This window comes from Harpia harpyja, chromosome 10 (genome assembly GCF_026419915.1).
Source record: "Harpia harpyja isolate bHarHar1 chromosome 10, bHarHar1 primary haplotype, whole genome shotgun sequence".
NCBI classification, from domain to species: Eukaryota; Metazoa; Chordata; class Aves; order Accipitriformes; family Accipitridae; genus Harpia; species Harpia harpyja.
In genome coordinates this window covers 18,810,008-18,826,046 of record NC_068949.1, presented here as the reverse complement: position 1 = coordinate 18,826,046, position 16,039 = coordinate 18,810,008, and the positions used below count along the sequence as shown (strand labels likewise).

Here is a 16,039-nt window from a genome sequence, read left to right as displayed (position 1 = left end):
CATCTCCATTCATGGAAATTCCTCAACTTACCCCTTTAGGGTATTTAGGATCATTAGGATGCTCCTAATACCTAGCCTGTGTCTTTTCTATCTGTTTGTATATTATATTTTGGTGTTTCTACTGTGTATATGGATAATGCTTTGTTACTCAGTAGATTGGAATACTGCTGTCAATCTTCCCTCTTCTAAAAAAAAAAAAAAAAAACAAACCAAAACCACCAAAAGCCCTACTCCATGCAATCTTTTCTTGCAGGTTATAGTGATGCTTTTTTTCCTAATTATTCTGATGACTTTTCTCCCCCTTCTGTGGCTGCACATTGTGGTGGGGTAGAGTGAAAGAACTGTGCATCTTTCAGACTTGGCTTCCACTCATGCAGCTGAGGAGGCAGGTTGAGTTTGCTGCAGCAGCATGTCACGGCTCAGCCGCTGCACAGCTACTGCCTTCAGCTCCGCTTCCAAGAATTCCTGCCTTTGGAGGTGGTTCTCACCCTGTTGTTGGGAAGGTGCACAGTGTCGTACTTTGTACTTGTCCCTGTTGGACACAGTTTCAGACCATTTCTCCAGCTTTTCAAGATGATTCCAACACCAAATTTCTGCAGTGAACCGATGCTTCTTTCCAGCTTGTGCCATCTTTACCTTGACTAAGAACATGTTTTAGTTCTTCATCCATCTGCATCACGGATATCCATAAATGAAGCATTCAGTAATTTCAGATCCAGAACAAGCTCCTGCAAAAACCCATCCGATAATGCTTGTTTCTATTACTGACCGTTGGTTTAATAGTTTGGTAAGCTTAAGTTTCCAGCCATTTTGTGTTGTGTTCAGCTAGACCTTATTTCCCACGTTTATTTGTAAGAATGTCATGTAAAGCAGCACTGAAGCCTCACTAAAATCAAACTAATCTGTGCTCGAGGTCTCTTGTCTGCTAGCGTAAAGGAAGTACAGAAGTGGGGTGTAATTTGTTCCTGACAAATCCATTTTGGTTGTTACTCATTTTTTACCTTCCTCTTGGTCCTTTTGAATAGTTTGGGTTATTTTTCCCCAGTAGGAAACTGAACCTCCAGTTCTGCAGTTACTCCTTTTCCTTTTTTGAAGACAGCCACTAGATATTCCCTTTTCCAGACTTACATTGCCATACTGATTGTGCATGGATTCCCTGTGTTCAAACTCTGGTTAAATTGCCTTTGGTATTTTTTTCTAGCACTTTTGGTTGTTAGTGGTAGTGTTAGCTCAGGAGTTGTTTACAGCATTAATTGGAGGGCTCAGGATGGATTAAGTGAAACTGAGCCTCTCACCTACAGGTCACCGGTTTGAATGTAGGCAAAGATGGGTTAAAGTGAGTCACTTCCATTTTTCAGATGCCTGTATTATGTGTGAAATCTGTTGATGACTAGAACTGGCATTACCAAATAAAAGCGTACAGCAGTAATGAAAGACACTGTTGTTTGAAATCTAAGCAGTGAAACCAACAATTGGATGAGTAAGAAAACAAGCAGCCTAATGCTGTTGGAGTGCATTTCCTTTGGAAAGCCATATCCAAAATTCACTTGCTTGTGGCCCTTCACCAGCTTTGTCATCTTTATATAATGGGGCATGTTCTCAGACGTAGCAACGTGGGTACAGCTAAGCCTAATTGAGATGCTTACGTATTTTATCTGGATCCGTACAGAGTGTTTTGTGCTTGCCAAATTGAGCTATTGTTGCTATGTTTTGTAATGTATTACTTCAAAGTTAATGTAGTGAATCTGGTAAGATGCTCTGCCAAGTTTTGGCAAGTGTAGAAGGAAATTGGGGAATCCCAGTTCCACTGAAGTCATGGGATGAGGATAGCAGTATTCAAATCCGTGTCTTCAGCCTGTAATATTCCAATTGGCAAGAGCTTTTGGGGAAGCCTATATATATGTGTCTTGAAAGGTATTTGTGAAGAGCTGAAGATATGCCGAGGCAAGCTGGACCCATATTCAAGACCAGACTTGTACATGGTGTCACTCCCATGCAGCATCCTTGAAAGCACATGCTAGATAACTCTCAGGTTTGCAGTAAGGGTTTTATTGAGTAAAACCTCTGTTAATTAATTTGATATTACATTCAGTTTAATTAGGCATTCCCCGTGTTACCTATTTTGCTACAAACCTGTGTGGTGTTTGGCTTTTTAATGATAATACATAACTGCATTATAGATCCTAGCGGGGCAAAGCTGGGTATTTCTGCAGGACACAGCTGTAGCTATAGTAATGAAGGAGGCATTGGTGATAAAGGACGTTACTTGGATATTAGTGGTAGAAACATGTGTCATACCATTTCACAATGTTGAACCGTGGCTGTTGACTTTGTGTTCCTGTTGCAATTAGCGGGGTGGTTCATGCCTCCCAAAGCAGGGTTTGAGCCAGCCACCCCCTTTGCTCTGCTGGGGAATTCAGTTCCACACAGTTTGCTGTGCAGTCGCTGGGACTAGCACTTTTTACACCTGTGTGCATTTGGAGGTGGTACCAAAGATACAACTTGCTCTCCTCACTACTCTACTAGTGGAGCAAGTTTGTGTTTGTACTTTCAACTTCAGATAAAATCAGTTAGTTTAATCCAGCTTGTTTACTTGGACTGTTTAAGCTAACATCACTGATTTTGCCTGATGGAGAACAGCAAGCAGAGTCCTCAGCTGCTCCAAAAAAAGCAGCCAGCTGGGGTGTAAGCCTCCCGGGACAAGTTGGAGCAAACACCTGGGAGCAAGCACTGGCTCTGTGCCCTGTGCCCCTGCCTGAGGAGTGGGCATCTGCTGACAGCCAGAGAGGTAGGCCTGGGAGGAGGGGTGGACTCCCTGGGAAACATTGCGAGTCCATCTTGAACAGCCAGGCTGCTGAGAAATGACTACTTCGGCTTTGTAGTTGGTATTATATATACTCCTTTTGTGCTCTCGGCTTTGAGGCAGATACAGAGCAGAAGCTTGTGTAATGACAGGGGTAGGGCTTGCCTGTCACAGGGTTAGGACATGTAGCAGCACCTTGAAAGAACTGAAGAGGAGGGGCAAACACGCATACTCTGAATTTCTCCTAATGGATAGTTACATCCTATTTCCTTTGTGGCCTTGCTTTCCTGCCTGGACTGACTGTCCGACAGGTTAGCCAGCCATTGCCAGGCTCTGCTGGAGTGTGTGAGGAGGAGAGCTGCAGGAAAATCAATCCTTGAAATAGTTTGTGATGACCAGTTTCTCCCTCTCTTTCCATTTCCCAGGTCTTTAAAAGCAAAATGGCTTTTAAAACACGAGGAGAACATCCAGTTTACTGCTTCCCAAAATTGTGGACAAAGATTCTATCCTTTTAATGCAGTTGAAGTTATTTATCTAATATTACAGCACATTGAGCATTAGGTGGTTAACATTTTTAATATATTTTTCCAAACAGTATATAGTCTCCATTTTTCTGCGTAGAAGGAATAACATTCTTAAATAACCAAGACAATAGTTATTTCCTCTCCTCTCCTTCTCTTCTCTTCGCTGCTTCCCTTCCCGCCCCACCAAATTATCTCACTGGATGATGTATAAAAACTGTATTTAGATTGCAGTCTATACAGAAGAGGATAGAAAGTCCTCGGTAGCTCTGTATATCGCTTATCTGGAATTCTCCATGTAAAAAATACAAATTTGTTTCTAAGAGCAATATAAAATTAATGGATATGATCTGCAAAAAAATGCTGTATTTTCTTACTTATGCTGTAAATATCTTTTCAGCCAAATTATTTTCCTTCTGAGACACAAAACCAAACTAGTGAGACAGTGCTGAATAGATAGGTCTCTGAATCAAACTCCTCCTCTTTTCCTAATATTTTCATTGCAGTGAGTAAGAAATACAGGTCTGCCAGTCTGCCTATTGAACTATCTACTGCAGCTTAACTGCAGCAAGGAAGTGGTAATCCTATTGTGCTCCTCCAGCAGTCTCCCGGGAAGCAGAAGGCATTGAAATTACTGAGCTGTTGTCCTATCCTCTCCTTACCTGTCTTTGTGGCTGTAAATACAGTGTCTGCCTGTAAATAACAGTTTGCTGCACCTTTAAGCACATTCCCTAACAAGAGGCAGCGATTTACTGAGGTGATAAGCTGTAACTAATACTAGGGTATCATAACAGGTAAATAGATTAGCACCGTGCTTCTCTGTATTTTGCTTTCTAGGGAGCCCACTGGCTCATTCACCTGGAGATGCTTACTACAGCACTTTGCACCGTGCCGACTTGAATCAGTCATTTAACAGGATTGCAGCTATAGGTGCTGATGTGGATGCAGCTAATGAAATGCATTAGTGAACCTATGGGGCAGCATTGATCGCTTACCCTGTTTTCCATCCCCTTTCTGTTTCCTGGCCCAAAAGGGATTGTAATGGGCTGTACCAATATTCGATGCTGTGGCTATAAACTATCCTTTGAGCTGTGTCCATCAGCATCCATCACGTAACTGTTGCAAGTATACCGGCACCATTTGTTGTCAAGAAGAAAGAAGTGGCGTAGGCAGCCTGGGTGTGATCCATGGCTTCCCCCAGCTTCAACTCCTTGGTGTTCCCAATGGAAAGACCCGGCGCTTCTAAAGTGGTTGTGATGCTGCTGCTGGGTGACAGGCATGCATGGCTCTGAGGGACAGGAAGGTGCCATGGAGCGGGCAGCAGAGGCCTTTGTTTCTGTACTGCCTGGCAGGTTTTCGGCACAAAAGGGCCCTCACAGGAAAGGAACAGTACCAGGGGATGTGGCCAGTCCTAATAATTGTGTCACAAATCTTGTGGTATTTGGCACGTTCCTAAAGACCTGGCTCCTAGAGGCAGGGGATTAAATAACAATTGCTTCCTTTCTCTTTCAAGCAAGGCTTAGCTCTGTGGTTGCAGAGAAATGCTTGAAATGTGACTCAGGATGAGGCGGGGGGGGGGGGGGGGAATCTTTGCCTTCCAGCCCCCTTCTCTCTCCTTGTCCCCATGATCCCAGTGTGGATACGTTGTGATATCTTACGATTTTTTTCAATGAAAGTGTTTAAAACTATTGGAGGCATCCAGAAGGACATAAGGTGTGGCCAACTCTGGGTGTGTGGGAGTATTTCTGAGTATTTTAAGGAGAGGTCAGTCACGTTCTGTGCTGAGACACACTCTTGCAACGTCTGGTCCTCTTCAGAGAAAGGAGAAACAAAAATGGGACTGGGTGGCAGCAAGCTGAATATCTCTGAACGGTTTTTTTCTCTTGCTTCCTTAGAGAAACCCCTTGGGCTACTCGCAATTGAAATTTCTCTTATTTTTAAATCTTTCTGTTTTTCTGTTTCACAGATGTGAAAGCTGAGGCTGCTCATTTCTGTGCTGGTTTCCTAATGCAGTCATTGTTAGCAAATCAGTATTGATTTATTCCTATGAAAATGCATCAACGCTTAAAGTAAAACGTAATCCCATTAAGAATGATACAGGTTTTGCAGATGGAGAAAAGTAGGTCAAATATTGCACCAATCATCCCCGAGTGTGTCCCTTTAAGCCAAATAAATGTGTGAATACACTTAAATTGTCAGCATGTCATTTGATTGCCATTATTATGCATCTTTTGGCATGAACTGGCAGAGCCTTGTGACTGAACAGGGGTTGAACACGTGAATTCTGGTGTATTAACCAGGTTGTATTTTACACCTGGGCTGCATACGGGGGCGGAGGGGGGTGCATGTTTAAGGATTTTTCCTTTCTTCCCATTGCAACAGTTGACTTCAACTTTAGCAGGAAAGCCACATCATTATATGCAAGGGACATTGTAGCAATGCAGCACAGGAACACGATTTAAATCTGATCATTAAACTGCCGCAGCAAGAGGCTGCGAGAGACGGTGTGGATGGTCCATCTGCAAAATCTGTGCTCCTGTTGTACAAGGAGGAGGGGCGGAGGGGGGGAGAAAAAGCAGCTGCTTGGCTGTGCTATGAGAGGGAGAGACTGACTGTTGGCACCATCTGTAGCTGTCCTTTGTGCTTGCTGCTTTATCTGTTCATTATAGTAGGGTACTGAATTTCTCGTGCTTTGAGTGTAAATGAGTTGAGATGCGCCTAATACTGTCAGGATAAAAAGCAGTAACTAAGTACACTAAAGATGAATAGTGTAATCTGTAAATTCATTTTGAGTTTGTTTCATCTTGCTTGAATAGCCCAGGAAGTGATGTTCTCCAGAAGCCAGCTGTACCAGATGTGCGTGTGGGGTATATATTCATCTTACCAAGCGGAGAGCAGAGCGGTGGAGGTGGATGGGGCAGCAGACATGGGAGGCTGCCCCAGCATTTCCAGCAGAGGAGAGCAGACTCCTTTAGAGGGTTCTTGCTCCTAATGGGCATGATAGAGGGGGACTGGTAACAGCTCTGTTTTCATTCCATGCACAAACACCGACTCAGGGAAAAGAGCGATTATTATACATGGTACATGAGTCGAAATGTTCTGGGGGAGGAAAGGTGAAACCTCTCCATAATGACTGCTGTGATAGGGATGAGTAAATTTGCTACGTTTTATACCTGCAGTCTCTTAGTTTCTAAAAACATGAGTCCTCTCCAGATAACTTGTAGAATGAAACCGTCCAGCTTATCTTCAGGACCTCTTTGTTCTTTGACAGTTTACATTTCACTTTTATAAATGTGTGTATGGATATTGGTGGTAGTAATAACTCATTAAGATCTTTTCTTATCTTCACCTCACCAAAGCAATGTTCTCTCATTGGCATATTCCTTTTCCTGGAGTTATTCTGCTTTTTTTCCAAGCAGGTTTGGCTATTGTTTGCACATGCATGCCCTCAGACCCGTTGGGTTGTTGCTTTTATCTTATTTGTCAAGTGCATATAGGTGTGCAGAAGGAGCAGCTCCCTCCTCCCATCAAAGCCTCATTTAAGATGGACGATTTCCATTTGATGCTGTAGTAATTACACTTAGCTGTGGAAGTGCTGAGCATCCACTATTACTCTGTGACGGCTGCGTTTAGCGTTCAGCAGAATACTTTGTTCGTGTTTCTCAGAGCTCAAGTGGCCATGGTGCGCGGGAAGAAACCCTGCAAGGCAGGGATTTGTATCTCCAGGCGGCTGGAAAAGGGGGAGGGGGGCCTTTGTCACTGGCACATTAGTAATGATATGCCAGGGATAAAAGGTGAGTATAATTTGATCAAATGCTTGTTGACAGATTCCTTGGCTAATAGAGAAGCGGCTTAGACTGACACTCGTTGCTGGAACGTTTCAGAGCTCTGGGGAACGCTTTCTGTAGGCTGCATGTGAGGCTGACAATTTCCAAATGACCATATTTAGTTACATAAAGGAGCGGTGTCCCCTTTTCGTCACAGCAGAGCTCTAAAATGCCTCCCTACACACCGCTCTTGACCTTCCACTTGATAAATGCAATGAAATTACCACCTCTCCTTTGTCCAAATGTGTGACTAATTCACAGGAATGGCCTGGGCTTTAAGTATTTTGCTTGTGTGGCCATTAAATTTGAGAAATTCCAATTGTTTCCTGTACTGAAAAATCATATTTGTGGGTATTCTTGGCAAAGCAGGTTCCCCCCCAAATATGACTTTACAATTAGTCTCTTTGGAATTTGTTCTGTGTTAACAGTACCTGTGAGAAGGTACTGGAAAAAGAAGGTGGTGTACCCTGAAATGATAGTTTGCTACTGCTTACGATTATGCTATTTGGTGGAAAGACAACCATTAGAAAAACAACAACTGAAAAATAAAAGCCTCAATTTTAGAGAATTCTGCACTTGTCTCTTTTAAACCAGCAAGCCTAAAATTACATGTTGAGCTCTCTAAACTCTAAACGGCTTGGGTTTTGAGTAGTCTTCTGGTTCTCACCTACTTGTGCAATCTGTTGGTTTGTGTTCAGTTCATAAAACCTCAGGAGAGCACTTAGTTAAAAATTAAATACAAAGCATTTTTTGTTCTGAGGGTTTTATAAAGCATTCTTTAAAGAAAGAAAAATCCCAAGCGCTTCCACTTGAGAACGTTTCTTCAACTGCAGAATTTTGCAATTAGTGTGCACTTCGTTCCGGTGAAACTCTTCACCGTGTCATACCTTGGTGACTTTTTACCAGAGCCACTTCTGATGCTGGAATTAAACGGGCAGCTCTGAGGCTCTGTCAGGTGTTGCTGGAGGCTTCAGTGGGATGCCTTGGCTGAGTGCGCTCATGGGAGCCAGATTTCACCCTCAGTCACTTTCTGGGGCTCTGCTTACTGCAAAGTAGGTGGTTTCTGTAACAGGGTCTGGTCTTTTCTGTGTGTGGGTGCATAAGAGAGAGGCCATGTTTTCAGAGATAATGGCCCCTTTCATGTTTTCAGAGGGCATTGCAAGCTTTTCATCTCTCTAGGAAATCTCTGCATCTTCATAGTTTATAAGCGTGATTTTCCTGTAAGCACAGAATTACCCTCATTGACCAGAAGATTAGGCACATGATGGAAATACCCATTTAGGGGTTGTGCTGGATCAAATATAGACTTAAGTGCCTAACTTTGTATCCATACATCAGTGTGGCCATATTCTCCTGTTTATTCAAGACTGGTAGCTGATAGCAGTTTTGGAAATGAATTCCTGCACATGGGTTTCTCTTCATGCCTCTCCGATTAATCTTTTGCACAAAAATAGACAAACAGAAAAGAGATCTTGTTGTTCTTTGCTCCCCTCTGTGAATGATGTCTTCTGTATGTTTTTGTTACATTTCTATTAGTGTGAAATGAATTCTTCTCTGTCTTTTTTCACTCACAACAGCTATCCCATGTCCTTGTGCCTTGTCCATTCTTCATCTCTGTGCCACTCAGCTCAGACAAGTTCTCTCGTGCCTCCCAGGCTGTGCAGGGTGTTTGTTAACTTGTGTAAAAACATTATAATGATAGTGTAGAGTGTAGAGCAATTACAGACTCAGTTTGATAGGATAATAATGTGAGTGGTGGTTCGTGGACAAGCTTTTAACTCCTGGGGTTTGTCTGTTCAGATTGTGACTCCTGTTACAGTAGCTTGCATCTGCATTCAGCTGTGCGGTTCTTCAGTTGTGCACTTACTGTCACTGTGTTCTGTTTGCGCAGCGCTGCTTTCATCGTGGTGTGAGGAGCTGGGACGGCTCTTGCTGCTTCGCCACCAGAAAAGCCGGCAGAACGATCCTCCAGGGAAGCTACCCATGCAACCCCCCATGAACTCTATGAGCTCCATGAAACCTACCCTCTCTCATAGGTGAGTCTCAGCCCAGTCCGTATGAGTGGCAGCCTGTACAGATGTACCGCATGACAGATCTGTTAATTGAAACGCTTCTTACCATTGATGGAGGTAGCTACACTGTTTCATGCACTGAACAGCACTACAGACAACAGGGGATCTGTAATTACAGCAAATACTAAATAAACTTGGGTTTTGTCTTCACTATTGCCTGGTGCATAGTGAAGTGAGGCTTCCATCTTCAAATCTGTGCTCAGATCAAGTGGGCTTGCTTTCATACCTCAAGTTGTGCCCTAGAGATAAACTTCTACATGTCTCTCACCAGACATTTTCCTACTGTTTATTTAAATACAACTGGCTTTTCTTGAGGTTGAAAACATTTCACTGATGTTCTGTTTTTGTAAGTGTGGTTGGAAACGTATTGTATACAAAGCAATTGTATAATGAGCGCAGCCAGATGGGAGAATGTCCTATACCGACTTACATCAGGTGAGGATCACAAAGCCCTTATGTTGATGTAGGGAAAATGTGAGCATTAAAGGACACTAGAAGAAGCTGAAGATGTGAAGCTTTTGATTACCAAATTATGTAGAGGAGCAGTATTTAAATTTCTTGTCTGCAGACCCTAGGTCAAGGCAAAAACTGAAGAGTAAGTGTAGACAGGATTAAACATTCATTTCATGCTTTATGTTTCTGGGAGTTTTTTTCAAGGCTTTCTTTCCCAATCACAAAGAGTATGAATTGTTTTTAATGTAGGGCACTTGTGTTAGTAAAGGATTGTAAGAGTGCAGGTGAGGCTAAATTCCTTGTACCTAGATTCCATGGTAGCATAAGTAACTTGAACTTTTGTGTTAGAATGGAGCTTAGGGCATCTTTGTACCAGTGCATCTGCATGTGTGAATTCGTCTGGAAATCACTTTTGGTTTGAGGTTGTGGTTTTTTTCCTTATTTGTGTCGTAGTTATGGGAAAACCATGCAAACGCTATGCCTTTTATTATAGCCCTTGAGAATAAAGTCCTTTTTTGTAGTATAACTAATATATTATCACTGACTTTTCAGAGTACTTGGATTGCTTCTTTTATCAGTTGCTTATGAAATGATTGATTGTAAACACACTTTAAAAAAAAACAAAACAGAAAACCTTCTGTTCTAAAATAACTTATTTTTACACCTGGGAGAAGCTTTGCAGAAGCCAAGGTGAAATTAGTGGCCAGTCTGCAGAGAAAGTGTGGTGCCGTGTATACACTCTCTTAGGTGTACTTTTGTAGTTTTTGGATGCCTGATTCTCATCCAACCTTTTAGCTTCTGTTCCCCTAGAGTCTATAAAGTAAGGATGAATGCACTGTTCTATCTCACAGGGACTGTGTGCTACATTAGTAGATAAGGTAGGCACAACTCTTTTCTTTCATGGCAGTTTTCCACTGAAACTCTGTCACATGTCAAAAAAAACCCCAAAACTTTCTTCTGCTAAACCTAAATACCAGCATTTCTGGCAATACCAGGTTACCCAATATTCTACCTAATAGTAGAACATCCTGCCCAGTATCAAACAGTCCCTATAAGTTTCTCTTGAGTATTGCCCTTGAAATGTTTTACTGAGGAAGACACTGGGAGTCAGCTCTAAATTACTGCTGTTTACCTATGAGATGCCCCTCTAGAAACATAATTTCTGTGGCATAACTTCTTATCTGTAATAGCTGCAGCAGCCTCTTAGGGATTTAGAATACCTGCATCGCTGCTTCAGTGTGTGCTGTTGTCTCATCTGTAATTTAGCCATAACCATGAATGCTCAAAATCTCTCAGGTGGCACATTAGAATGAGACATCTTGTGGCTCTCCAACTTCTTTTTCCAGCTGGAACTGTTTATTTTCATGGATGTTTTATAATCAGTCTATAAGACAGTAGTGAAGTATGGGTGAAGAATTGAGTTTTCTGTTTGTTTGAATTAAATGATGAAAAGCAATTAAGTACAATCCCAGTGATAAAGCTGTTGATGAAGCAACATTTGTATTTGCATTAGATTACGTTTGGGTCAAAAGCTTAGTATTAAAGTTCACAGGATCTTATCTCTAATTGACAAGGTTTTTGTGTGAATTCAAACAAACAAAAAAAAAGTATGCTTTGCATTTCCTACAAGAAATTATTGTAGCCGGCTACTTCAAGTTTTATAAAAGAATTAGATACTAAATTAGAACAACCAAGAGCATATTCAAGAACCTTATGTAGCTTAACAGAGGGAATACAAGATACATGTCAGCTGCTGAATATCACTAGACCAAAAAAAAAAAACCCTTCCCCTGTTCACACAGAGCTTTTTCTGCTGTTGCTTTTACTAGGAGCAAAATTACCCAGAACTCTAGTCAGGGACTAGAATCCCAATGTACCTGGCACTACAGAAACACAGCTGCTTAGTCTCAAAGTTGAAACAAGGCTCGGGTATTTAAAATAAATTCTGACTCAAGAATATATCACAAGAGTCTAAATCTAAGGATTCATATTTAAGAAACTGTCTTCACATACACTGGAGGGAATTCAGGTCTGGCCTATTTTTAGGGACAACCTTTTATTTTTAAAGAGTTAATTGAGTTGTGGGACAAAACTGAAGTAGACAGATCAAGGAGGGCTTTGATATTGATACTGTTGGTCAAATGCACTTACAGAGAACAGAATATAAGCCATACAAGGATGTGCGCACATGCAACAAGTGCTTTCAGAGTAAGGACTCTATCGTGCTAATTTCTTTCTAAATTTAGTTTTTCATTAACAGAATGATCGACTGTTGCATATAGAACAAAATTTCAGCTAAATACCTACTTCCTAATGTAGGGCGGTCGATTGGACTGCAAACTCCTGTGCTTTATGAACAGCATGACCACTGGATTCTCAAAAAAAAAACCCAACCCCTCAACCTTTTTTTTTTTTTTTTAAATCAGTATAGTGTAATAATAGGTTAAACTTGAATGTGAGATTTGTTGATATTATTATTATTATTATTAATATTATTATATTTAGACTTTTTTACTGATTCATGTGGGTAAACTTCACTCCTGTAATGAAGGACGAGTATGAGACCTATCCACCTCCTTAATCCTGTATAACTTATAATTTAAGTCCAGCTTAAAGGATTTACGGGGGACTTATGGAGAGCTGGTAGTCTTTGGGCTGGCCCTTCTGCATAGGAGTGAAATTTCATGTTTTCTAGCTTGCAGGGGGTAATGTAACTTTCTTGTGTTGTAGTTTTCTGATCTGGCATAACGTCTGTAATAACAGATGATACTCAAGGTGGCTGATTTTTTTACTTTTAAATGAATATAAGGTCTTTGGCAAAGGCTGTTATGCAAGTACAAATTATTGTCATTGTATACCTTCCTTTGCTTTGATCAAGTTCCTGCTTAACACTTCATTGCATTAAGTGGTGGACCATTACATGTGGATCAAATTGAATCTTCCTTGAAATGAGTACATTTTCCATCAGTCCCAGCGGGAATTGCACCCTAGTTCGGTTTAAGGTGGATCTGACCTATGCAAGCCCTAGGAGGCTTCTCATTTCTTGCACAGCTTGTAGCAAAGCTTACTTTGTCAACAAAACCACCTGAAAATAGACAGCTGTTGGTTGCAGTTTGGTATATTGTCATGAGCATTCGTCAAGTTCTTACTGTCTTCTCTCTTGCTCCAAATTTTGGCTTCTAAGTTAATTGCCAGCTGTCTTGCACTTAGTGACTAAAGGGTAGTTATGTCTGTATAGGGCAGTCAAGATTGATGAAAAATATGAAGTTAAAATTATTTTTATCACAAATTACTTAGTGCTAGAGGTTTTGAGAAAATTAAACAGTACATCAAATTAAGTAGTAATTCAATATTACAGTAGGTGCTTTATTTATTATCATTACTGTTTTATGTTCAGGCAATTGCCATAAATACCCTTTATTGGTTAGACTTGCTTTACAAGGGTGCTTATTTTAGTGTTTGTTTTGTCCCTTTTTTTCTTCCAATTTAAACTTTACTAAGAGCTGAACTTTCAACATCAGTAGGAGCTCTTGGAAAAGAATGGCAGTTCTGTGTCTGCATTTTTACTGGGTGGTTAGGATTGGCTCTTACATAGTTTGTTAAGAATCAGGAGTGATCTGGCTATAACATACTAGTAGAAACAGTGTTAGAGTTGCTGCAAAGGTTGCTGCCTTTTCAATTTTGCCATCATAGGCGGTTTTGACAGTGATAGTCACTTTAAAAATGTCTGGGTGAGAGAAATGGTTAAAGTGAAAGGTCAGGTGCAGCATATACACACTTCTGTGAAAACAGGCACGTTGTGTATGTTTTAGACATCAGTCTGAAGTCGGGGTTCACTTCGTTGCTGCGTGTGGCTGTGGCGTACAGGAACAATCTTTGCAAAAGAACTCAAAACTCTTTAGGTGAAAGATAAGATTGTTTCAAAGCATTTTCATCTTTCTGTTTGTGAAGTTGTGAAATAAATATAATGAGGAACTGAACAGATGGTAAATCCTAATATAAGAGAATATACCCAGTAAAGCAACCGGTATTACTCCTGATTCTGCAAGAGCAGCCTCTCTTTTTCTTCTGTCTTCCTTTGTCAACAAACGTTAAAATCCACCATCAGGAGAAAATGAGGGAAAAGTTCAGAATCCAAAAATGTTTCCGCAGAAATGCCATTTCTTAAAGAAAAAAACCCTCAAGGTTTGTTCAAAACAGTATTACGTAAGGCCCCTGATGCTCTAAGCATTGTAAAGACAAAACTAATTGCTCAAAAGTACTGTCCCAAAACTTGTTTGCCTATCTTGTCCTCTGAGTGAAACCACTGATAACTAGTTTTAGGGCATACACTTATTTTGGGGAGGAGATGGAAGAAAACCTTGAAAGAACGTTGAAGCTAAAAGCAAATGATTAGTACTCTCTAGCTGCAAACTGGTAATGTGTAACTATTAGCTGTTAATAATTAAATCTGTAATATTTTAATGTGAAAAATCTGCATTTCATTTTAGGTGAGAGAATTTTGTGGTCTATTCTTGTGGTAACAGGAGAGACTGAGACACAATCTCTGAAAACAATAACGGGCAGCTTAACTTCTCTTCAAATATATATTCTTCACATGCTTGGTAAAAGGTATAGCATAAGGATCATCTTTTATTGTGTGTACAGCACCTTGCACAGATGTGAAAATAGGGCTTCTGTATTGATTAGAGGGTCAAAGTGAGTGCTATTGCAATAAGAATAATATGTAGCAGCACAATTACTATACTTTGGTGACTTTTTCTGATTAAGTACATGTAAGTGTTACGTACTCTACATTTTTTCCTCTAAGCATTGTATATACTTGATTAAAAGTTTTGGGGTTTTGTTTTGTGTTTTTTTTTTTTAAATTATTTTTACTTTTCATTAAAAAGTGTCAGCTGGTATTTTTAAAAATCCTGGTAAAAGCTGGGCAAATAGTATTTAAGGTACGTCTGCTGACTGAGGCAAAATCTGACCTTCTCAGGCTTTGCCCTGTCTATGCTGGTTTTTAAAATATGGTAACTAACACCTTTGAAAAGACAGCTATTGTTCTAGTGTTTGGGCCATATTGAACATCCAATTCCTGAAAATGTCTAAGTGATTGCAATTTGCTGTTTAGTGATAATCACAGTAGTATCATGATCTTTGCATGAGGGCTGCTCTCAAAAGCAGATGATTCGTGCTAAGTCTAGGTGATTTTCCTCTTCCAGTGTGTTGGGAAGTTTCCCTCTGTCACTTGTTCTCAATGAAACCAACTCATTTCTGATGGCACTGGAGTTAAAAATCATTCAGCTGCGGCAACACCCCTAGTTTTTACCAATTTTGACTGTCAGCATGATAACCGCATGGTGACACTGAAAGCTATACTTTGCCTAGCTCTTTGATGCAAAACTCATTAAAATCATCGGGAGTCTTTTAACTGGATTGAGTACCTTTGGATAGGGAACATCAGAACAAAGTCAACAGTGCCCTCCAACCACTGCAGCGTCAGGTCCCCGTGTGAGGTTTAGCAGTCCTTTCCACGCACAGAAGGGCTGGAGGAGGGACAGCCCCTGGTTCGCACAGGGCGAGTTCAGTGTGAGTAGCTGTTTGCTGGGTACCCACGCTGTTAGCATTGCGCTCCAGCCTGCCTGCCAGGAGGTGACATGGCTTCTAAGCAGGGAGGGAGGTTCTACAGTCTGGCGACGTTTTCAATTTTCAGTGGAGTGAAGAAAAAAAATTACTGGCATAAATGATGGAAAATACCTTGTCTTTTTTCAAGATTTTTGTTCTTTTGGGATAATTTGGCAACAGGAACACAGATGTGTATTTTGTCTAAGACCTGATATTTTTCTTGATGCCTTTTCTTTACACGTATCTGTCATTCCTTCACTTAGATGAAAATGTGACCCTCCACAGGATTTCCCTGTAAATAGATTACAAAAGGAGTAAATTCCTGATATATGCTTTTGTCATTTTTAAATTCCTGCTATTCCCATACGCTTGGGTTCTCGACTCTCTTTATTACCGCAATGGGAAGAAAAGGAAATAGTCATTGCTATTTGCAGTGATGGAGGGCTTTTCTAATGGTTTCACTAAAATAAACTAGGTTAGAAATTCTTGCTAAAAAATTCCTGACCGGTTTTCATTGGAGATGACAACAAAGCCTGCTCAACAGACAGAGCACATCAACAACCTGTGCAGATGGGTCGGTGACATTAATTAGATACTGACAGTGCCTTTAGCAGGAAGCGGTGGTTTCTTCCCGTGAAAGGGCTGTCCAGGAATGAGGAACAGCACACCAGCCGGGGCTTCTTCTCGAATGTCCTTATCTCCGCCAAGCTGAGTATGCGGGGAAGGTACCACAGTCGGTTTACGCTCTCC

The 16,039-nt window shown here is 41.0% G+C and overlaps 1 protein-coding gene across 14 annotated transcripts in view; it reads left to right on the top strand.

Moving 5' to 3' along the window:
* Window positions 1-16,039, top strand: part of ZMIZ1 (zinc finger MIZ-type containing 1) — a 364,045-nt gene that overhangs the window by 300,578 nt on the left and 47,428 nt on the right. For all 14 annotated transcript variants that reach the window (XR_008236824.1, XM_052798271.1, XM_052798268.1 and 11 more), the window contains one exon: window positions 9,043-9,187. Coding sequence is in view for 13 of the 14 variants with exons in the window: in XM_052798271.1 (XP_052654231.1) it covers window positions 9,043-9,187 (145 nt within the window). In the remaining variant the exon portion in view is untranslated. The remainder of the gene's footprint in view (window positions 1-9,042; window positions 9,188-16,039) is intronic.